The sequence below is a fragment of the Mauremys mutica genome, chromosome 1 (assembly GCF_020497125.1).
Source record: "Mauremys mutica isolate MM-2020 ecotype Southern chromosome 1, ASM2049712v1, whole genome shotgun sequence".
NCBI lineage: Eukaryota > Metazoa > Chordata > Testudines > Geoemydidae > Mauremys > Mauremys mutica.
In genome coordinates this window covers 246161892-246185174 of record NC_059072.1, presented here as the reverse complement: position 1 = coordinate 246185174, position 23283 = coordinate 246161892, and the positions used below count along the sequence as shown (strand labels likewise).

At 41.9% G+C, this 23283-nt stretch overlaps 1 protein-coding gene across 2 annotated transcripts in view; it reads left to right on the top strand.

Annotated features, from left to right (window-relative positions):
- AFF3 (AF4/FMR2 family member 3) overlaps positions 1-11194 on the top strand; it is a 480216-nt gene extending 469022 nt beyond the window's left edge. For both annotated transcript variants that reach the window (XM_045005798.1, XM_045005808.1), the window contains exons 18-21: positions 1889-1982; positions 4659-4708; positions 4828-5042; positions 9854-11194. In XM_045005798.1, coding sequence (XP_044861733.1) covers positions 1889-1982; positions 4659-4708; positions 4828-5042; positions 9854-9993 — 499 coding nt within the window. In that variant the 3' untranslated portion in view covers positions 9994-11194. The remainder of the gene's footprint in view (positions 1-1888; positions 1983-4658; positions 4709-4827; positions 5043-9853) is intronic.
- Positions 11195-23283: the final 12089 nt, after the last annotated feature.

Below are 23283 nucleotides of genomic sequence, written 5' to 3'. Positions count from 1 at the left end.
TATCATTTTATATAAAAAAGAGACTATTTAGTGATCTAGTTTTAATTAAATATATGTCCTTTGTCACTGCTTTAATGCACAATTGGGTGCACAAATAAGATTAACAGTAATTGTTTTTAAAATGCTTAAATGGGAAAATGACTAAAAATAGTTTTTAAAAATAGCTGACCATGTCTATTTCTGGGTTTTGTAAAGTGTTTTCCAGAACCGACACAGCGTTTTAGTGTGTGGAATTTAATTCAAATTCATAAAGCCACTGCATCTGTTTAAGCAGAAAGGTCACAGCAAGGGAAAGTAGGCAGAGCACTCCTTCAGCACTGCATAGCAACCCTAACTCATTGTCTGCCACATAGCAGATGAGTTGACATCATTTGCATATGTACTGTAACCTATGAAGGTGACAGAGTGAGAATTATGAGGACTGTAAGTCCATTGTATCCTTTGGCTCTGTACAATGCACGCTGGGCATACTGCCACACAACTAGTTTATCTGATTCTGATCTCCTAAGAAGAGACTGTCCTCTAGTGGTAAAAGAGGAAATTTCAAACTTTCAAGGTTGCAGATCTAAAAAAGGAAAACACTATGAAAGTGAATTATAACAACCCTGGCTGAGATTTGCAACAGTGGCTAGTGATGTTGAATGCTTTGATTTGATTTTTGGCTGCCCAACGCACCTTAATTGGGTGAGACGACAGCACTTTCGAAATTCAGGATGCTCTAAGGCAGGGGTCGGCAACCTTTCAGAAGTGGTGTGCCGAGTTTTCATTTCTTCACTCTAATTTAAGGTTTTGCGTGCCAGTAATACATTTTAACATTTTTAGAAGGTCTCTTTCTATAAGTCTATAATATATAACTAAACTATTGTTGTATGTAAAGTAAATAAGGTTTTAAAAATGTTTAAGAAGCTTCATTTAAAATTAAATTAAATTAAAATGCAAAGCCCCCCGGACTGGTGGCCAGGATCTGGGCAGTGTGAGTGCCACTGAAAATCAGCTCACATGCTGCCTTCAGCACGTATGCCATAGGTTGCCTACCCCTGCTCTCAGGTATCTCAAAATGGACATCCAAAACACCAATAACCTTTGAAAATCTTGGCCTCTGTTATCAAATGAAAACAAGTGTTACTGATTTTTGTGTTACATACTGTTGAGCAATCCCCCCCATCTTGTGAATACAAAAAACCTGATGGAGAAGATCAAGCATTTTGTATGTATAATTTATTTATCAGTTATTGTTATGTGTGTTATGTGGAATCCCTGCAAATGGAAGGTTGTGGAATTCCCATTATTGGAGGTTTTTAAGACTGGGTTAGACAAACACCTGACAGGGATGGTCTAGGTACACTCGATCCTGCTTCAGTGCAGGGGGCTGGACTGGAGGACCTCTTAAGATGCCTTCCAGCCCTACATTTCCATGTATAATTATTGTTAATTACTATTATTGCTTATTTGTTTATATGGTATTATAAAGGTGCATGGTGCTCTACAGAAACCATGGAGACAATGGGCTAGATCCTCCGCGGTGCTTCCCTTTTGTTCTAGTTATCACTGCTTAGCGTGCTCTTTGTACAGGACTCCTCACGCAGAATAGAGTCTTCTTAGCAGCTTCTACATTACCTCCCTTCTGGTCCCCAGGAAAGGCAGGTGACTAGGGAAATGTGGTCATGTTAGGGGCATCCTTGTTCCCTGGCAGTTTCCAGCTGCTTGAAGAGTCCACTGGGGTCATAGTCATCTAACATGAATAGGCCTGAGACCGCTCTTATTTACTCCATTGACTAGTCTATTCCTGGGTCATATGTCCCCAAGATCAGGGGCCACAAAGGGCACCTTTATGCTTTAAAGGTGCTGTAACACATTTTACATTTTGCCTTCTTTCTGTTTGTTCTAGTTATCGCTGTTTGGCACTTCTGTACTGGAGAATGTTCCGACTCAAAAGAGACCACGCTGTAAAGTATTCAAAAGCACTTATTGATTATTTCAAGGTACTTTCATACTATATTACGTTTTCAAATTGCTAAGAATGATATGAAATACTGCATCTTTTTAAAAAGAATAGCCCTGTTGGACCCAATCCTACTCCCACTGGAGTTTTGTCATAGGCTTCAGTGGAAGCCGTTAATTTCCAGTCTGTTGTTCTGTATTCACAAAAGCACATGTATTCAGTATACAAAACTTACAACTTACCGAAGGAAGAGCAACTTACCATGCCATGAAACTGACACATCCTGCCCATTCTCCTTTTTTCTTGATTGTCCAGTGTGATTCATGGTGCTCTGCAATTAATAGGTTTTACAGTATTCACAATCAGAATCCACTTCAGGATGCACCTCAAAGTAGATTTCATATGAGTTGAGGACTTTGACCTAGCTCCATATTTGGAATAACTTGTAGGGTTCCTATTTATGGACATCAGCATGTAAGAAAAGGCAAAGGGATAAATTCTTCCCTAAGGTATTGGGCTGGAGTCCACATTGGCTTCAGTGGGAGTTGCACGCAAGTATATCTGTGGTCAGAATAGATACCTGCCACCAACTTGGCACACCTGGGCTTGCCTCCACTTCCTATCTTGTTTTCCCCAGATATTCCCTTCAATTCTCCACTCTCTCATAATGCAGTGCACTACTTTATTTTTAGTATGACAGGAAGTCATTAGATTTTTAAAATGTTCCCTACAGTGGCAATATTTGATTGGAAAACATCTGGAAATCAAAACATTCCAGATGGATCTATAACAGAGTAGGTCAAATATTTGGCCTACAAACATAATCTTTGTATTCCTATCTGAAAAAAAAATAAAAATTGGTGGCTGCTTCTACCCTTCAATTTGTTTTTATATCCTGAGATATAAAATCAGAGAGCAGTGAGGCTACAAATGCTCTGCAGTCCTATCTCTTTGGATACCCTACTCCTTGGTTTGGGGTATTTTAGTATGTTTTTTCCTTTGGGAAGGAGGGAGCAGAGGTTGTCCCATCCTATACATAAAATAGAAGAAAATCCCCAGCACAAATATTTTGTTAATGATGAACTTTAAGTAGAGGCACAAATTTTCATGACCAAATTATAAACTCATGAAAATAGGCAGGAAAGGTGACAAATCTTTTACTATGAAATTGAAATAGATGTCACCAAAACTGGATTTAAATGCTGAGTAATATTTAATTAAACATATGTTTGTCTAATAATAATCTTTAGTTTATTGGTAAGAAATCTATAAATATTGTAACACTGTACTTCTACCAATTCAAATAACGCTTGTAGTAAAAATTGGAAATTCAGTCTCACAGCCATGTGAAATGTCTCTTAACAAAAGAAAGAAACCTTTCTACAGAAAACAAAGGTGATATTTATTCTTTATTATAGTAACATAAGCATCATACAAGACAAGCTTGGGGTTTTTTGCAGAGCTTCTGCTGATATAATAATTCTGTAGATTCTCATTAGAATGTAAAGTAAAAAATGAAAAATTGCTCATTTGTCATCTTTTCGGTGGAAAAAAAGCCAATTCTATACTTGTTTCATATATTTGTACCTAAAAGCTTTCAAAATCATCTAAGATGACATGCTGACTGCATTAAAAAACTCTCAGATATATTGTCAAATAGGAAAATAGATCAGATTTTGTCACAGACATTTTCAGCGTAAATTTGATATCTTTTTCTTTTAGAAAAGAAAAATTATTTAAATCTTCTTTTAAACTTTGTATTTCCATTTTCAAAAAATTAATAAAGCAGAGAATTTTAAGAAGTCACAGACATTTGGGAGTTAAAGATTTTTGAGAAAATAGGAGATTCAGTTTGGGTCATGAAAGCAGAACAAAGCCCACAGGAGAATCAGTGGTGATGGAGAAAATGCTGTAAGTTAGACTCAATTACACTTTCTGAGAGCTACTTCCCTCATCATACTGGTGTCTAACAGAGCCTAAACTAAGTAGGGCAGAGGCTATTTTAACTTACATTGTAAGTGTCTCCCGCCTCCTCCATGTGTAAATTACCTGCTCTTAGACTCCCTTACACATCAGCAGGATGGACATAAGTAGCTTCGAGAGAGTCTAACTGAGTCTAAATGAATGTCTGAAACCAGGCAAGGACAGTCAGGTCTAGGGGTTGGAGCCAAGAGTCAGAGCCAGAATCAGGAGTCAAGAGCAGTGTTGGAATAAGATAAAAGAAGCGCTGGAGCAGGACTAGGGACAAGACTGGGATTAAACTAGGATGGAGCAGGCTGAGGCCTGTGGTGTCTGTCACCACCTCTCAGGCAAACGAGAGTTCCAAGCCATGAAGCAACACTGAGCAGACTGAGCTATTGTTTCTCTTGTGAGGTTTATATACCCACTCTGAAAGTCACAAGACCAGCTCCTGGTTTATGGGTTGGCTGGAGCCTAACACAGGAATGAGTCATCCCTGCATATGGTTTAATCAGGCTCTAGTTCAGGGAAGACTTGTCTCCTCACACTGAATGTAAGGGACTCTCCCTGACATCACCGTCTGTACTATCTCTAAATTTGGCCCAATTGATTTATGGCATCATGAGACTTGAATACACTTTTCATATGTATCATCTCTACTTTTTGCACCCCATCCTTACAGTCTCTTTGTTGACATTCATTTCACAGTCCTGTTTAAATTATAGGTTTTAAATGGGTTTTTTTGTTCGTTCTACAGAATTCCTCGAAAGCTGCCCAGGCTCCATCTCCATGGGGTGCCAGTGGAAAGTAAGTTCACTCATCACACAGAAACTATGTCTGAATAGCAGTGAGAGATGGCATTTGCTATGTTCTGCTATTTTCATGTTTGTTCATGTCACCCTATATATATCAAAATTCTGTTTCAGGAGCACAGGAACTCCATCCCCCATATCTCCTAGCCCTTCTCCTGTCAGCTCTGTAGGATCCCAGGGGAGCACCAGTGCCCCTTCCCCCTCTTCCACTATCAGCATTCCACAGCGTATTCATCAGATGGCAGCCAATCACGTCAGTATTACCAACAGCATCCTGCACAGCTATGACTACTGGGAGATGGCTGACAATCTAGCCAAGGAAAATAGAGGTGCGTAATCTAACACATGTCCTTTAAAAAATGCCAATAAAACAATATATTGACCTACTTTGACAGTGGTCCTACTGGAAGATTTTACCTTCTGGATTACAGAGGTGTATTCTTTTAGCCTATTCGTGGACTGTCCCAAAAGGTAACAAAAACAGTTTTGTCAGCATTCCCACTCAGAAGAGGGAAAATATCACTAATTTCTCCTTTATTTGACTGCCCAACTCTCACCGTTTTCCAGGAACAGACTCACAGACATCTGGCAGTCAAACAGGAATTAAATTGATCTTTTGAGTTCATTTAATTCTCCTTCTGGACAGTATTGCACTATCTTGTGGCAGAGCTACAGAAATGGATCTCTGGTCTTTTGTTCTTTTTTTACAAGAGAAAACTAATCAAGTGCACTGATGACATTCCCTTTTGTGATGACTCCTACATGACCTCATATTTTTGCATGTATTGACTAAAGCATTAACGTACAGCTATAGGACTCATTGTAGGACTTACATAGACTCATAGACTTTAAGGTCAGAAGGGACCATTATGATCATCTAGCCTGACCTCCTGCACAACGTAGGCCACAGAATCTCACCCACCCACTCCTGTAACAAACCCCTAACCTATGTCTGAGTTATTGAAGTCCTCAAATTGCGGTTTGAAGACCTCAAGCAGCAGAGAATCCTCCAGCAAGTGACCCATGCCCCATGCTGCAGAGGAAGGCGAAAAACCTCCAGGGCCTCTGCCAATCTGCCCTGGAGGAAAATTCCTTCCCGACCCCAAATATGGCGATCAGTTAAACCCTGAGCATGTGGGCAAGATTCACCAGCCAGCACCCAGGAAAGAATGCCCTGTAGTAACTCAGATCCCAACCCATCAAACATCCCATCACAGACCACTGGGCATACTTACCTACTGATAATCAAAGATCAATTGCCAAAATTAGGCTATCCCATCATACCATTCCCTCCATAAATTTATCAAGCTTAGTCTTGAAGCCAGATATGTCTTTTGCCCCCACTACTCCCCTTGGAAGGCTGTTCCAGAACTTCACTCCTCTAATGGTTAGAAACCTTCGTCTAATTTCAAGTCTAAAGTTCCTAGTGTCCAGTTTATATCCATTTGTTCTTGTGTCCACATTGGTACTAAGCTTAAATAATTCCTCTCCCTCCCTAATATTAATCCCTCTGATATATTTATAAAGAGCAATCATATCTCCCCTCAACCTTCTTCTGGTTAGGCTAAACAAGCCAAGCTCTTTGAGTCTCCTTTCTGGAAATTTCCACTACTTGCATCCGACGAAGTGGGTATTCACCCACGAAAGCTCATGCTGCAAAACGTCTGTTAGTCTATAAGGTGCCACAGGATTCTTTGCTGCTTTTTCATAAGACAGGTTTTCCATTCCTTGGATCATCCTAGTAGCCCATCTCTGAACCTGTTCCAGTTTGAATTCATCCTTTTTAAACATGGGAGACCAGAACTGCACACAGTATTCCAGATGAGGTCTCACCAGTGCCTTATATAACGGTACTAACACTTCCTTATCTTTGCTGGAAATATCTTGCCTGATGCATCCTAAAACTGCATTAGCTTTTTTAACAGCCATATCACATTGGCAGCTCATAGTCATCCTGTGATCAACCAATACTCTGAGGGCTAGTCTACACTTACGAGCCAGGTCGACGCGGTGAGTTCGACTTCTCGGAGTTCGAACTATCGCGTCTAATCTGGACGCGATAGTTCGAACTCCGGAAGCGATAGTTCGAACTCCGGTACTCCACCACTGCAAAAGTCGGTGGCGGAGTCGACCTTGGAGCCGCGGACTTCGATTCCACGGCGTCTGGACGGGTGAGTAGTTCGAACTAGGGTACTTCGAATTCAGCTACGCTATTCACGTAGCTGAATTTGCGTACCCTAGTTCGACCCCGATTCTTAGTGTGGACCAGCCCTGAGGTCCTTCTCCTCCTCTGTTACTTCCAACTGATGCGTCCCCAATTTATAACTAAAATTCTTGTTATTAATCCCTAAATGCATGACCTTGCACTTTTCACTATTAAATTTCATCCTATTACTATTACTCCAGTTTACAAGGTCATCCAGATCTTCCTGTATGATATCCCGGTCCTTCTCTGTGTTAGCAATACCTCCCAGCTTTGTGTCATCCGCAAACTTTATTAGCACATTCCCGCTTTTTGTGCCAAGGTCAGTAATAAAAAGGTTGAATAAGATTAGTCCCAAAACTGATCCCTGAGGAACTCCACTAGTAACCTCCTTCTAGCCTGATAGTTCACCTTTCAGTATGACCCGTTGTAGTCTCCCCTTTAACCAGTTCCTTATCCCCTTTTCAGTTTTCATATTGATCCCCATCTTTTCCAATTTAACTAATAATTCCCCATGTGGAACCGTGTCAAATGCCTTACTGAAATCGAGGTAAATTAGATCCACTGCATTTCCTTTGTCTAAAAAATCTATTACCTTCTTAAAGAAGGAGATCAGGTTGGTTTGGCACAATCTACCTTTTGTGAAACCATGTTGTATTTTGTCCCAATTACCATTGATGTCAATGTCCTTAACTACTTTCTCCTTCAAAATTTTTTCCAAGAGCTTACATACTACAGATGTCAAACTAACAGGCCTATAGTTACTTGGATCACTTTTTTTCCCTTTCTTAAAAATAAGAACTATGTTAGCAATTCTCCAGTCGTACAGTACAACCTCTGAGTTTACCGATTCATTAAAAATTCTTGCTAATGGGCTTGCAATTTCATGTGCCAGTTCCTTTAATATTCTTGGATGAAGATTATCTGGGCCCTCCAATTTTGTCCCATTAAGCTGTTCGAGTTTGGCTTCTACCTCGGATGTGGTAATATCTACCTCCATATCCTCATTTCTATTTGTCATCCTTCCATTATCCCTAAGCTCCTCATGTCTGTGGGCACATAGGACACCTCCTCTCTGAGTATTCGGACCCTGTGTAAATATCTGAGGTTTAAGTCCCACTACTCTACTTTAGCTCTGACACGGACAATTAGCTCATTGGTGTATTTACATGGCACCAGGACAAACATACAAGGCCAAGTTCTACTCTGAGTACATCAGCTTTACACGGGTATAATCAGGGTTTAAAGTCGGTGGGGGAGTAGCACAGCTTCACCTCCTATCTCTGACTTAGCTAAGCAGCATGGATGCTCCTTGCCTATGCTATGACATCTGGCCCTACCAACTCCAGCTGGGCCCTGCTCGGCATGGCTCTTGCAGGAGCAGTGCCTCCAGGCACCTCCCCAACTATCAATTCCTCCAGAATCCACCGTCACTGGAGAGGGGGCAATAGCATAAGATAATAATATAGCTGCAGGCTGAATTCATTCCACTTATGTCCCTCATGAGTTTTAGGGATAGAATCTGGAGGAGACAAGGCAGCTTCTCTTGCTCACCTCCTCCAACTTCATGTAGTTGCATGGGATGGAGGTTCAAAGGGACCTGCATGACATGAAGGTTGGACCATGGCAGAGGAAAGGAACCCCTCCCTTTGCCTGCAAGTGCAGATTTTCCTCCACATACAGAGTTAGAGAGGATCAAGGGGTCCTCAGTTTTTACTTAGTCCTCCTTCAGGCAAAGTTCCCTCATGGTTTAGGTAGGAGTTGCCTGAGAAAAAACCTCAAGATTTGGCTGGTCTCACTCATTTTGAAACGTATTTCAGTCAGGATAATTTGTGCATGTGAACTACAAAGAGATAAAGTCTCTTTATCTTTATAAGGACACCATTGGCAAGTAATCCTTTTATACACAAGATCAATGGGAGTCAATGAAAGAAAGAACCAAGGAATTAGCTCTTTAATTTTTAAAATGAAATTGTTGGGAACACTCAGATCATGGACCATAGGGGCCTTAAGGACACTCATTTGCCCAAAACTTCCATTTTAATAAAATGTTCAGTGTGATTTAGTTAGTAAAAGAAAATAGCTATTACATGGTGTCAGAGTTCCCTCCCCACTCTGAACTTTAGGGTACAGACATGGGGACCCGCATGAAGACTCCCTAAGCTTATTTCTGCCAGCTTAGGTTAAAAACTCCCCTGTTCCTTGGATTAAGTAATGCTGCCACCACCAAGTGATTTAAACAAAGATTTAGGGAGGGCCACATGGAGCCCTACCTTCCCTAAATATCTCCCCAAGTCCCTACACCCCCTTTCCTGGGCAGGCTTGAGAATAATATCCTCACAAACTGGTACAGGTGAACACAGACCCAAACCCTTGGATCTTAAAACAATGAAAAATCAATCAGGTTCTTAAAAGGAGAATTTTAATTAAAGAAAAGGTAAAAGAATTACCTCTGTAAAATCGGGATGGTAAGTACTTTACAGAATAACAAAAGACTCAGGAACATAGAGGATCTCCCCTCTAGGCAAAACCTCCCTCTAGACAAGGAAAAATCACAAGTCAAAATAAAAGTAAGCTAACACAAATTCCCTTATTATTACTTACTAATTCTAATTGAGTTGGATTGCTTGCCTTCTTGATCTGTCTCCGGCAAGCACACAGAACAGACAGACAAAGAACAGACAAAACAAAGCCTTGTCCCCCTCCCCAGATTTGAAAGTATCTTGTCCTCTTATTGGTCCTTTTGGTCAGGTGCCAGCTAGGTTACCTGAGCTTCTTAACCCTTTACAGGTAAAAGGATTTTGTGCCTCTGGTCAGGAGGGATTTTATAGCACTGTATACAGAAAGGTGGTTACCCTTCCCTTTATATTTATGACACATGGTGATAAATAGCAAATGTCACTTTCATTATTCTAATGCTTAATATTTTTTCCATAGAGTTTTTTAATGAGTTGGATGCATTGATGGGACCTGTCACCCTACACAGCAGTATGGAGCATTTAGTTCAGTACACTCAACAAGGACTTCACTGGGTACGGAATAGTGCTCACGCAAAAGACTGTATGCCATTCAAATGAACTGCATAATCTCCCATGGACAATTCAGTTATTCTGGACACTGTGCTACAGAAATAATCAACCATAGCATCCAAACAAAGGTGAATATTTCTTCAATGTTGAACAACATTTTTCAGAGTGTAGACATATATGTGTGTATGGATAATATGCAGCTATGTCTCTCCAGAATGCATTGTTCCATAGCAATCTCCAAACATCGTCATACTCTAGACAGAATTGACCACAGATGTCTTAATACACACACACATTCCCTATGCCTGTGTTTAGAAAAACTCAGAAACCAAAATCTCATGAGTTAATTGAACCAAGTGCAATAAACACAATGGCTCCTAGTCAGGAATGCACTTACGTGTGTGTTTAACTTTAAGCATGTGCTTAAATGTAATTGACTTCAGTAGAACTTAAACATGCGCTTAAGTGCTTTCTTGAATTAGGGACAATGAGAGTCTGACTGGCAGTTTGGCTGCTCCATAGAACTTTCAGTGTTAGCGCACCATGTCCCTCTTATTTCCTGATTGGGATGTATGGATGAATTGTGTAGACTGAAAAAATATGGAGCGAGAAAGCATTAACTTTTGTGCAATAAGTTTCAACAGCCTGCATTCGTTTCTTTCTTTCTCTGCTTTTGAAATTACCTTACCTCCTGTTCAGCCTCCTTATCAACTATAATGGACATTATCGAGGAAACAGCCTGAAAAATGGGTGTATTGATAATAAGACACTAGAAGAGATTCTGGAAAATTGTGTACTGTTATTGGAGGCAAGAAGTTAACACAAAAATACTGCAAACTGCAACCCAGTTAGCAAAGAAGGTCCATTTATTACATGTTCATATACATGCACACACATACACACACATCTAAGACATTTGTTTGCTTTGTGTGGTGAGGCTTCACCTAGGGTGACCAGATGTCCCTATTTTATAGGGACAGTCCTGATTTTTGGGTCTTTTTCTTATATAGGCTCCTATTACCCTCCACCCCCGTCCTGATTTTTCACATTTGCTGTGTGGTCACCCTAGCTTCACCTTACTGGCTCTGGTTTTGATATCTTTTCTATCTTAAAGTAGCTTGCTTGCAGTTTCTTCTAGGCTGTATCATGCCATTACATGAAATTCTCTTTATCTTGGAAAGCTGGGTTTGCTGCTCACCAGACTAAGCACTGTTTCCTATCATAATTCTCTCACTCGTCATGCATAATCCTCCACTAGGCTTTAATGTTTCTTGATTTATGGGGTGTTTTCAGCTCCTTTTGACAGGCTGTGTTTTTTATGCCAAGGGAATTAATCCTAAAGTAATTGCAATTTAATTTGGATCAGCTGAGGTCATGGCCAGTTCATAACTAATGTATTTGATTGTTTTCATCTGAAATGTAATTGTATTGGTTATTTTGCACCCAGCCCTCTAGCCCTTACTCATGCAAGTAGCTACATTAACTACAGTTGCATCGCTCAAGTAAGAGTCAATGAATGTCCATCTTCACTGCTACCATCTAGTCAGCTTTATCTCAATATTAATGTGATGCTGGTGCAAAAATATCTGCCAGTAAAAGTTACATATCAACAAAGAAAAATAGCCACTTATGTAGTTGCCTTATATACTGGCATTTCAATGTCTGATGAGTTGCATTAGAAACCACATATCAAATAATTTAGCCAGAGGCGGATTAAGGTTTCCTGGGGCCCTGGGCCAGAAGAAGAGGTGGGGCCTTCCCCACCCCTTCCACCTGTGGTCCTGCCCCCATTCCGCCCCCTCCGTATGTGACCCCACCCCTTTGTTACCTTTTCCTCCCTCCCCTCCCATTCCACTCCTCCCCCTTGTGGCCCCAAGACCAGAGACACTCTGGGCACAGCGGAGAGTGAGAGCTCCCCCAGCCCTGAGGCCGCAGCAGGTAGTGAGACCTCCTCCAGTCCTGGGTCTGGGGTCAGGAGGTGCTGGGGGCTTCCCCTGTGGCTAGCCGGCTTCTGCTGGGATTGGGGGGCACTGGGGGCTCCCTTCGCCACAGCGCCCGCCCTGCCTGCCTGGCACTGCCGCTAGGGAGTGGGGTCTGGGGTCGCAGGGGGTTCCCCGGCTGATGCTTCCCCCGCCACCACCCCGCCTGCCTGCCTGGTGCTGCTCCCGGAAGCGGGGTTGGGGCGTGGGGGCTTTCCTGCCCAAGCTCCGGGGTCCCCAGTTGGCCAGGGCCCCTGGGCACAGGCCCTGTAGACCCAGTGGCTAATCCGCCACTGAATTTAATTTGTTACCACATTAAAAGATTTGCGGTAAGACAGTGGGTATGACTATACTGCCACTGCAGGTGTAATGTCCAGTTTGGGTAGATGTGCGTGCACTAGCTTCGATCAAGCTAACACACCAAACGTAGCAGTATAGCTGCAGAATGGGAGGCAGCAATCTCATCTGAGACCCTAGGTAAATACTCAGGCAGCTACCTCGCACTGCCATGGCTACACTGCTATTTTTGGTGTACGAGCTCCATTAAAGCTAGTGCATGTACATCTATCTGAGCTGGAAATTATACCTCCTGCTGCAGTACAGGCATACTCAATGTCATGTCATCAGATTTCACTTTGTTGTTGCATGTTGCAGAAGAAATACCAATTGTTCAGTTACAGTTGCTGGAATGTAACTTGGTCAGTGCCTAGCTGATTATTACCTGCCTGATGTCTGGTTGTGAAAGTCTCAATGATTTTCTAGATGAGGAAGTGATTTAAATTTTCTTAATAAGTGCGTAATTTGGTTCTGTTAGGATAGCAGTGTGGGAATTTCTGTCAAACCACACAAGTGGGATGCCTGTTAAATTTGCTTCTGCTTTCTTTGGTGGTTGCTTTATCATTTGTCTTCAGATATTGGGGAGGGGGTTGGGTTTTTTTTTGTTTTGTTTTGTTTTTTGGTGTTTGGGAATTCTTATCACTATTTTATGCCAGTTAAACTTAGAAGCAACATATATTGCTTGCCTTACACAGATTTTAATTTGGCTTTGGAGTTTCAAGTAAGGAACTTTGAATCACATTTCTTGTGCTGTGACTGGGGATAGTTTTTATTAATCATGAGCTTGTCTGGAACTAGTTTGGCTGCAATATGTACAGCGATTTCACAGAAATTCAGGAAGAGTTAATGTCCTGTTATTGTAACATATTTCCTGACTACTACGGATCTCTTGTAGATTTGTGCCCTTTCTTGTAAGCTGTTTTTATGCTGAATCATTCCAGCTAAAATACCCATTTGAAAATGGTACATTAATTGTAGGTTTTGTGCTGGAATCACTTACATTGAACTCATGTAAACAGAAGAAACTCCACTGAAGTCAATAGAGCTATGCCCATTTAGACCAACAGAGAATTTGGCCGCCTGTCCACAATGCTCCTTACAGGTGGTCATTCTGATGAGGTTAGAGCATGCAGTTCAACCATAGGCACGTGTTTCTTCTGTACAGGTTGCTTTTTGTCATGATTGCTGCATAAGGCATGATAACCAAAGACACTTCATTTCATTCCTTTAGGGCCTGATCCTGAAAAGTGCTGTGCGGCCTCAGGACCTGATCCAGCAAAGCTCTTAAGTATAAGCATCACTTTATGTGCATAAGTAGTCCCATTAATTTCAGTGTGAGCTGAGGGTTCTCAGCACGTTGCAGGATCAGACCCTTAGAGACTGTCCTTATTTTGCTTGCCACTTGCAAAGGCACATCTTGTTTGTTTTAACTCATTGTTTCAAGTCCGAGAATGATAAAGGTTCCCTTGTCTTGCATTAGAGATTCCATCTCAGTCTTTCAGAGGTGAAGATGTCAACTTGTTCAAATCCAGCTCAAAAGCAAGATTATGCCTGGAGGGAGAGGTTTGGTATAAAACAGAAACTTCTGAATGTGACAAACAGCTAGTCTACCAGCTGACGAGTACATGCAGGCATGGGAAATCAACTGGAATATTATCAAATAAAATGTGTGCCACAGTTGGACACAAAGGCAATACAGTGAGGTTTTTTGCATTAAAAATGCTGTGAGATACTCTGAGATGTTCACAAACACCTAGTCAGTGAGATATTCAGACACACTTAGGCCTTGATCCTGTAAGATGTGCAGCAAGGAGTGCAAGGGTGAGTGGAAGAGATGTATAGTTTCAAGTATGGCTGACCACTGAGCATAGGCATCTATACTGTGGGGCGGCAAATCCCAGGCCCCTTCCACAGCCCTTTCCTTATTCTAAATCTCACAGGGTTTAACGGGAAGGGGTGTAGGCAGATGTTGGGCATGTGAGGAGACATATTCAGTGTAGGCCCAGATCCTCCAAGGTATTTAGGCACCTAACTCCCATGTATTTCAATGGAAGCTACGTGCCTAGTATCTTGGAGGATCTGGGCGGTATCCCTCAGCATGCAACACTGGTGCTCAGTTATGCACTCCTTGTCTGAGCTTTACTTCTGCTACTGGGAGTAACTTGGCAGCCTGGAAAGTAGTAATCTCATTAATGCAGAATCAGATTCCCTGCTCTCCCGGTACAGCTCATCACTTTTTACCTTTCACTCCCACATGCAGCAGGCTTCACCTGCACTGTGCAGGATCAAGCCCTCAGTGTACGTATGCACACGTGTCTATATCTAAATCATGAAAAAGTTCAGTCAGCACAAAGGATATTACCAGTGCCTCCCATTGCTCATTGAGTACATGTCACTGAATGGCCATATCACCTCAGAAGAGCAGTAATTGTTATCAAGGTAATATGTGCAGCTAATTAATTTGTAAGACTGTCACCTTGGGAATGTTGCAGTCGTATATCTTTCATAATACCAATTTTCACCCATTTTTCATGGCTCTGATATAAATCTGCATAACTAAAATATCAGGATTTTTTTAAAAAAGAAGACATACACTTAGACCTGGCTAATCTGTGCTTAGTTTATCTACTCAAGAGACTTTACTAGACACCAGCCTTAATGCCTATACGGTATATACTATTGAGTGACTTAGTCGCAGTGTTTAAGCCAAATGAAATTGGAATTAGCAAACTGACTTGGATTAACTATGTCTGCCACTGCTAGGTTGCAGATGTGACATTAAATGATTATGGTTTTAAACAAGAGAGGTTGAATTTTATGTAAAGAATAGTGACTGGATTCCTTAATCTTTTTAGAAGAAGATTTTTAAAAGAAAACCTTGTCAAAGTCATATGTTTTTTAACTTCCCTAAAATTTCTGGAGGGTTGCTGGTTCATGGTCAAAGCTGTATTAACGACATTTCCCTTCTACAGTATGTCTGGCCTTCGCATAATCCACTTAATATGTCAAAAAGAAATGTTTCTTTTTTATAATGATTGCAGCACTCCCCTCTCCCAGTTCAGTGGAAAACCCTCAGATTAAAGAATAAAATCTCCTCGCACGTTGCTGGCACCATACACTTAACAATGACTGAATGAATTTGTTACAATGATGATAGAAGTATGGCTGGCACAGATCTAAAATGTCTTTCCTTTTGATAACTTTTTGTTACTATTTACACCATGTACTCAGACTCATTCCTTATTTGGATGGAGAGCATTATGATTTACATCCTATAAATATGTTCCAGCTCAGAGCATGATCAGAATCATTATTATTCCACTACTTGGTACACTGGTTATGCACTAAAGAGTGGAAACATGCATAGCAATGGGTGAACCTCATCTGAATCCATTTAGAAAAGCATCTGGAAGTTTATTTGAAGCTGATCCAAACATATGAACCTCTTTGGTCAGGAAAGCTGTCTGGAAAGCTGGGGAGAACAGTATCTTCCATAAGGTTCTCAAAGTGAAATCTTGGCTTCACTGATTACATCTACACAGCAAAAAAAAAAAAAAAAAAGATAAGATACGTGGCAGCGAGTCTCAGAGTCCGGGTCAACTGACTCAGGCTTACGGGGCTCATGTTATGGGCCGTGTGGACATTTGGGCTCGGTCTAGAGCCTGGGCTCTGGGACCCTCCCCCATACCGGGTGGGGGAGGGGAGCTGCTGTGTAGACGTACCTAGTGAAGTCTAGGGCAAAACTCCCATTTCTTTCAATAGAGCCAGGATTTCACACTCAATATTTATTAGTTACCTTGTAGTAAACTGTTTTCAAGATCATTTAAAGTTCTTGGGAAAGTCACTTAGAGCCCTATTTCCCCAGACACTGGGATAATCCACCTGAGATCTGAAACTCCCCACAGTTTCTACACAGTATTCTCTCAAGAAAGCATTGTTTGGCCCCCAGGAAGGAGTCAGGCATCCCCCCACCCGCTTCACCGGGGGATATCAAATATCTCCCAAATCACCCCCTTGCCTCCACTCTGCCATCTGACCCAAGCAGCTGCTTCTAACCCTTGGATGTTCCCGTGTGTTCAGGGGCTTTCCCTACTGCGACTGACCCAAAACCCATCCCTAAAGGGGGGTTCCACAGCACAGAGGGGAAGGCAATGCAAGTAACCATGGATTCCATTAACTTACACTGCTTTTCCCCACAGGCCTAGCAGGGACAAACCCAGAGGAACCCAGTCAGCCGCCCTCCCCTTCCAGCTCTGTGGAGGTCGAACCCCACAGAGCTCCCCTGAAAAGGCGTTTGTGAGATCCCTGGAATGGGGGGAGTGCCAAAGAGGTGGCATTTCCTCCAGGGGCACAGGCTCCTTTCTGGGCAGGAGCACAGAGGGGGGCAAAGTGCTGCTCTTTCCCCATGTGTAAAATGGGGATGCTAATCATTTATTCGTGTTTTGTAAAGCACTTTGCAATCCTCAGCTGGAAGGTGCTACAGAAGTGCTAAGAATCATTTTAAAATGTTAAGTCATATGAGTGAATTTCACTCCTGGGCAGTTGGGCCAATCCAAGGCCTTTGCATCACTTAAATCCCAAAACAGGATCCCTTAAAGCTCTTAAAATAGTGCATAGGCCTTGTGTGGGGCCTTTGCATGGGGTGAATTACACCCTATAGAAAAATGCCGAGTATTATTAGTATTAATGGCTAGCTTCATTTGGCTCAGAAATAGCATGAAGACAGCCATTCTTGAACTATTTATGTTTTGATCTTAATAGAAACCAGGCCATACCAACTCCCACACAAATGTAAATAGGACAAAAAAAGATTAACCAAACTATTTGTTCCTCCAAAGAATTCAAATGGACTTTGCATTTCTCTCCGCTAGTTTGTCCTTCCCTGAAAGAACTATTTTTTCAGAACTTATTGTCTTTAACCAACAGCATCATAAATGCTCAAATTATTTGTTTTCCCCAATCCCCAAATTCATGTTACTCTCAATCATAGCCTAAATGTTGTCTTTCCGAGTGGTGCATTGCAGAATGAACTAATCTCTTTATTTGGCATAAGAAAAATTATGTAACTCTCACAAAATATTTCCATCTGTCCATGAGTCATCTGTAGTTAATTGGCATGGCAAGTCAATTAGGGATACATTTTCAGCATAATGCACAGGGAGTTAGACTCCCAACTCCCATTAACATTAATAGGAATCCCAGGGTTAAATGCCCAGGCTCCACGTTACCAATTTCCCTCTAAACGTCAATAGCAAAACACTTTGATTCTGAGGAATGAATACCAGTCAGATCAGCAATGGACTCGCTATTACTGCTCAAACCTCATTAAGCAGAGGAGGTTATAAACTGATGTGTCTCTATAGCTCTGCATGTTATTTGGGTCACATGAAATAATCTCACCATATTAGTCTTTCTTTTCTTAGCAACATCAGTTTTCATAGTTTCCCCTAAGGTGGCTCCGTTCTACCTGCAACTCTGGTCTCATCTCCCCAAGAGACCTTTCAAAGAAAACCTTTCACTCAGGAGGAAGTTAGCAAGAGCTTCCATTTACCCAAATAAATGTAATTTGGCTAGTAATTTTCTACTCTTTTCTATTCTCTGTTATTGAAAGTATTTGTGTTTTTAATAAGGACTTTCACCCCATTGCCTAGGTTCTCAGACCTGCCTACATCCGGTTACAAAACAAGTAGATTTTCAAGCACAAAGCGCTGGCTGATGACACGGAGGCTTCCAGCTCCTCCCTAAAAACATACCCCAATGAGTTAATTCATTCTATTGACCTCCCCACAGCTGCCCATCAATTAATTTTGCCTCCCCTCAGCCCCACATCTTCCCTCCTCCTACAGCTCTAGAGGTTTTCTTCACACTTCTCAGGCCTCAGGCTGCAGGGATGAAGAGAAGAAAAGGGAAGGGGCCAACATATTATCCACTAGAAGAGAAGGGGGAGGAGGGAGCAGAGCCCCTCTGAGCTGCTGGACTCTTTCTGGCCCTTCTCCTTCTCAGCCCCATTGTATCACCTTTTCCCTCCAGCCCTAACAAAAAACTTCTGTCTCCTAAGGGGAAAGGGAGAGGTCTGCTTGCCACATACAGCAGCTCTGATTGGCTGCCCCTTTCCAGGAGGCAGGGTGGGAAATGTTGAAGGACGGGTTCCCTGCAGCGCTGTAGAAGGGACTGAAAATTCTCAAAATTGGCAAGTCTGGATACTTCATGTGACAGCCAGGCACTGTAGGCAGGAAGACTGTGGTGATACCTCCTAGGCCTAACACACCTGCATTGGCTTGCATTGTGCCATGATTTATTTTTTTTAATGGGCGTTGCTGTTTTATGAATCTGCACAAAGATCACTGGGATTTGCTGGTATCATGTCTGTGCAGGAACATATTACTTTAGGTCTTAGATGTCACACATTCAGCATCATGATTTTTCAGCAGGATCAAATAGAAAGAAAGAGAGGAATGGGCGTCCTAGTTTAAATACAAAGGGACTGATTCTGTATCTGCTGTGATTGTGGAACTGCCATAGATGTCTATACACATCCCATGTGGCAGAATGAGGTTCAGCTAACTTTGAGACCTAGCAAAAGTGCTAAGAAAAATTGCAGAAAAACATAAAATGTACATTTTTGCTTGATACGCTCAAGGGCGCTCTCAAATGTATTAGACCAGAGGTTCTCAAACTTCATTGCACCACGACCCCCTTCTGACAACAAAAATTACTGTATGACCCTAGGAGGGGGGACTGAAGCCTCAGCCTGCCCAAGTCCCAGTGCCCTAGGTGGGGGGACCAAAGCTGAAGCCCAAAGGTGTCAGCCCTAAATGGGGAACCTATAACCTGAGCCCCACTTCTTGGCGGTGGGGTTCAGGCTTAGGCTTCGACAGGGCCGGCTCCAGACCCCAGCGCACCAAGCGCGCGCTTGGGGTGGCATGCCGCGGGGGGCGCTCTGCCTGTCGCTGGGAGGGTGGCAGGCGGCTCTGGTGGACCTCCCGCAGGCGTGGAAGTTTTGTGTACAGCTCAAGGCTTGAAGATGGCCTTCAGATTTTAATATTTTGTGAATTGATCTTTTTTATGCAGGTCCATTAGCAAATACTGGCCACACTAGATTCATTTATAACCACTGTTGGAAAGTATGGCTGTTAAAAACATGCAAATGTCACATCAGTTTCCTTCTTTTTCCTATATTTATTATTATTAATTAACATCTGTATTGCAGTAGTGCCTAGGGGCTTCAGCCACATCAGGGTCCCTTTGCATTAGGCAGTGACAAAGACAGAGTGAATGACAGTCTCCACCCCCAAAGAGCCTCCATTCTGAAAAATAAGACATAACAGGTGTATGAGACAAACAAGCAAATGGGAGGGAGGGAAGACAGGATAACAAAAACAACAGGATGCTTTAGCATAGACTGGCTGTATGTGCAATTTTTAACGAATCTGTAGCAATAATCACAGTAGCAGTAACTTTCCTGTCTGATTGTTATGTTAACTAATGTTTATCACAGAACAAATCTGTAAGCGACAGTGGCTGTCTGACCTACTTGTACAGACTCCTGTTTTATGACTAGAATTATTTTTGTACGCAGATGCAGAGAGCATAACTCCAATGCTCATTTATGACAACTGTCAGCAAATTCCTGTATATCATAATATTATTAGAATCAATATCAGTTTAGCTCTAGTCCTATCTGATTAAATGTTGTTTTATGTTTCTCTCGGATGGTGTTCTAGTTTTGTACTGGAGCCATCACCCAAACAGCCAAAGCAATAGTGCAGCAACTTTCGAATCACATTCTGGATTTAGCATTTTTTAGTACCTACACCACATAAGTACAATCCCTCTACATGTCCCCATATAACAGGTAATATTGTTTACACAGCTGAACAATTTAGTAAATGGGAATATTCTGTACAGTAATTTATGCTGTAAAATATGTACATATATCCTTGTAGCATTCATGAATGGTTTGAAGTGCTTTATTTATTAGATCAGGTGGCATTTTTCCCTCATTCTAGAATATTTTAAATTATTTTTTTCCGGATAGATTAATTTTTGGCTATTTGCTACTACATTTTTGACCCAGTTATGGAAAAAATATTATTTACAGTAAATAGCAATTTTTTAAATTTAAGTAGGAATAGTAAATTCACTGTCCATCCAAATAATATATAACTGATTATGACTAAAAGTAAAAATCATATACTCGTATCTGTGTATTATAGTATATGCTAGAAATCATATGCCACATGTGATTAATACAAACAGCAAGAGCTTTAGTAGCTTTCATCTGCTCCATTCTTCCTCTTTGAGACCAAAAACAATAAACCATTTAATCTCAAATGATTCTCAAGAGAGCCCTATTTTCATTCCTTCCTTAGGCAAAACTCTCATGGGTTTCAGTGGGAGTTTTGCCTAGTAAACATGCAATGTAGGGACCTCAAAAAATAAATGTCTTGCTTCTGAACACTGCTTGTGCTTGATAGTCATTCAATTTTATTTATTTATTATTTTGGTAAGACATATAAAGTAAATACTACATCAGTACTATCCTGTATCTCTCTCCTTCCTTGCTGTAAAAGGGAGGCGCGGGGGAAGAATTACATTCATAAACAACTGTATTTGTTCCACTTCAGTGAGCAAAATAGGAAACTCAAAGTGCATTAGTTCCATTTCAGGTTAAAAATAAAACAGTTTTTTTGGATTTCAGTTGCTTTAGACTCTGTTACACAAACAAGTTCACATGTACAAAAATTATGAAATCATTGACAAGTTGTTTTACTATTTGAAGATTTTGCTGTTTCTACAGTTCATACAAAACTCACGTAGCACAGTTTCTGGAATGGTGAAAAATCCTACTGTAATGTAACAGAATGAGCCTTAAGGATTTGTAAGAATAAGCACTTTTATATTAAAAAGTAAATATTAATTCATCAGTAAGATTACTTTTTTAATGTGACAATAAATCATGAAATCGATACCCTTCTGTCTCAATTTTGTCTCATCTGTCTATTACACATTTTTCAGAGTGAAAAAAAATCTCATGTTTTATGTTTTTTGCTTAGCAGTATAATCATCTGTGTTACTGGTTAAGACTTTTGCCCTTCCCCACACTCCAAATAGGGATGAAGTCATTTGAAATCTTGGTGTGAATAAAGACTTTTGCAGGTGGGTCTTGTTAACAAGGACCTGGGAATGGACTTACGTGATCTCCAAAAGGAAAAAAATACTTTAAAATGCGGCTATATGGTTTTGGGAGTGGAGATGGGAGACTGGATGATTGACCCTCAGATTGTTTGTTTTTAGAATGAGGAGCATGGTGAACAAATAATCAGTCTCAAGTTTTTATAAAGTTACGTTTAATTTAGATTTAAAGGTACGAGGGCTATTAATGGCCCCATTCCCTGCTGAAATTTGTAGGGAGGGGAAGACTACTATCCCCATCATGGACTGAGTAGAGGCTACTTGCAAAGAGATGACAGCAGTCTACAGCTATAGACTAGCAATGTGACATAAGCACAACATTGAACCAAAACAGCCCTTTCACTGATGATTTCCTGGTCCCTATGTCTTCCTAATGTAAGGTTGCCCTCTCATAGACACTTTTGTCACAGACTTCCTTTCTCGAGCTAGCCCTTTAAATTTGCAAAGCACCTGCAGCCCTTACATGGCCATTTTGCAAACTGGCTGTGCCTTTCTGGCTGGTAAATATTTCTGGTTTGCCTTTCCTATTGCAGAGGAAATAGCATGATCTCACAAGCAGCCTATGTGTGTGGGAAAGGGAAACATCTGTCCCTGCCACCTGGCTGCTGGTGGATGGGTGTTGGCAGAAAGAAGTTATGCAGGAGTGGGGGCAATAGGAGGCAGCTAGACAAGAAGCAGGAGAGAGCAGCAGGAGGAAGGTGCTGGTCCTAGAAACTGGCAGACAGGAGTGCAAATAAGTTGCCTGGGGGGTGGTACATAGAGGGAATTGCTAGCTCAGGGTTCTCCAGGGCAACAAAACGATAATATGTAACATACATGTGTACACCAGATAAGCAACAACAAGTTTTATACATTATGTAACCCACACACCTTCTGTGGTGTTCTGTCCCATGTAGTGGCACCAAGACCACAGAGAGAGAGATTAAGGGTATGGCTACACTTGCAAATTTGCAGCGCTGCAGCAGGGTGTGAAAAAACACCCTCTGCAGCGCTGCAAATTGCGGCGCTACAAAGCGCCAGTGTAGTCAAAGCCCCAGCGCTGGGAGCGCGGCTCCCAGCGCTGTCCGTTATTCCCCACAGGGAGCTGGAGTACGGACAGCGCTGGGAGAGCTTTCTCCCAGCGCTGGGGCTTTGACTACACTTAGCGCTTCAAAGCGCTGCCGCGGGAGCGCTGCCGCGGCAGCGCTTTGAAACGCTAATGTAGCCATAGCCTAAGAAGTCTGCTCTACAGCCCTAGCTAACAGCTGGTTGGCTTTTAGCTCATGCAGTAGAGGCTCATGCATTCAGCTCCTGCAATCCCAGGTTCGATCCCACCCGCCAACAACCGGGGTCTGTTGGTGTTACAATTGCATTTACATGACTCATCAACTGATATGAAAGTGACCCTTTTGTACTAATCTGCACACAAAGAACGCCTAAAAGTTATGGGCTGTTCTCACCCCTCAGACACACCTTGTCCATTCTGCATGGGAGGGGTGTTCATAAACATGTGGGCCAGCCTTCTTGGACTTCTGTCACAGAGTCTGGGTGCTTCCTAGAAGGAATTCCAGGGCAGCCAGTATTGGGATGAGCATCTGCCATGAAGTGTAATGAATACACTGGTGAGTACACTGTTTGGCTGCTCTACACATATGCCCACAGCTAACTGGAATTTAGGGCCATGTTTCTGATGATGCGTTATAGCAAACAGTGGGCCCAGGTCTGCCTTCAGTTCCACAGATGCTACTCCAGTCGGACCAAATTCAAACACTGACTTTCAGTGGAACTACACCTGCTTGCATTAAGCCTGAATTTGGCCCCTTAAATACATGACTTCAACTTCAAGACC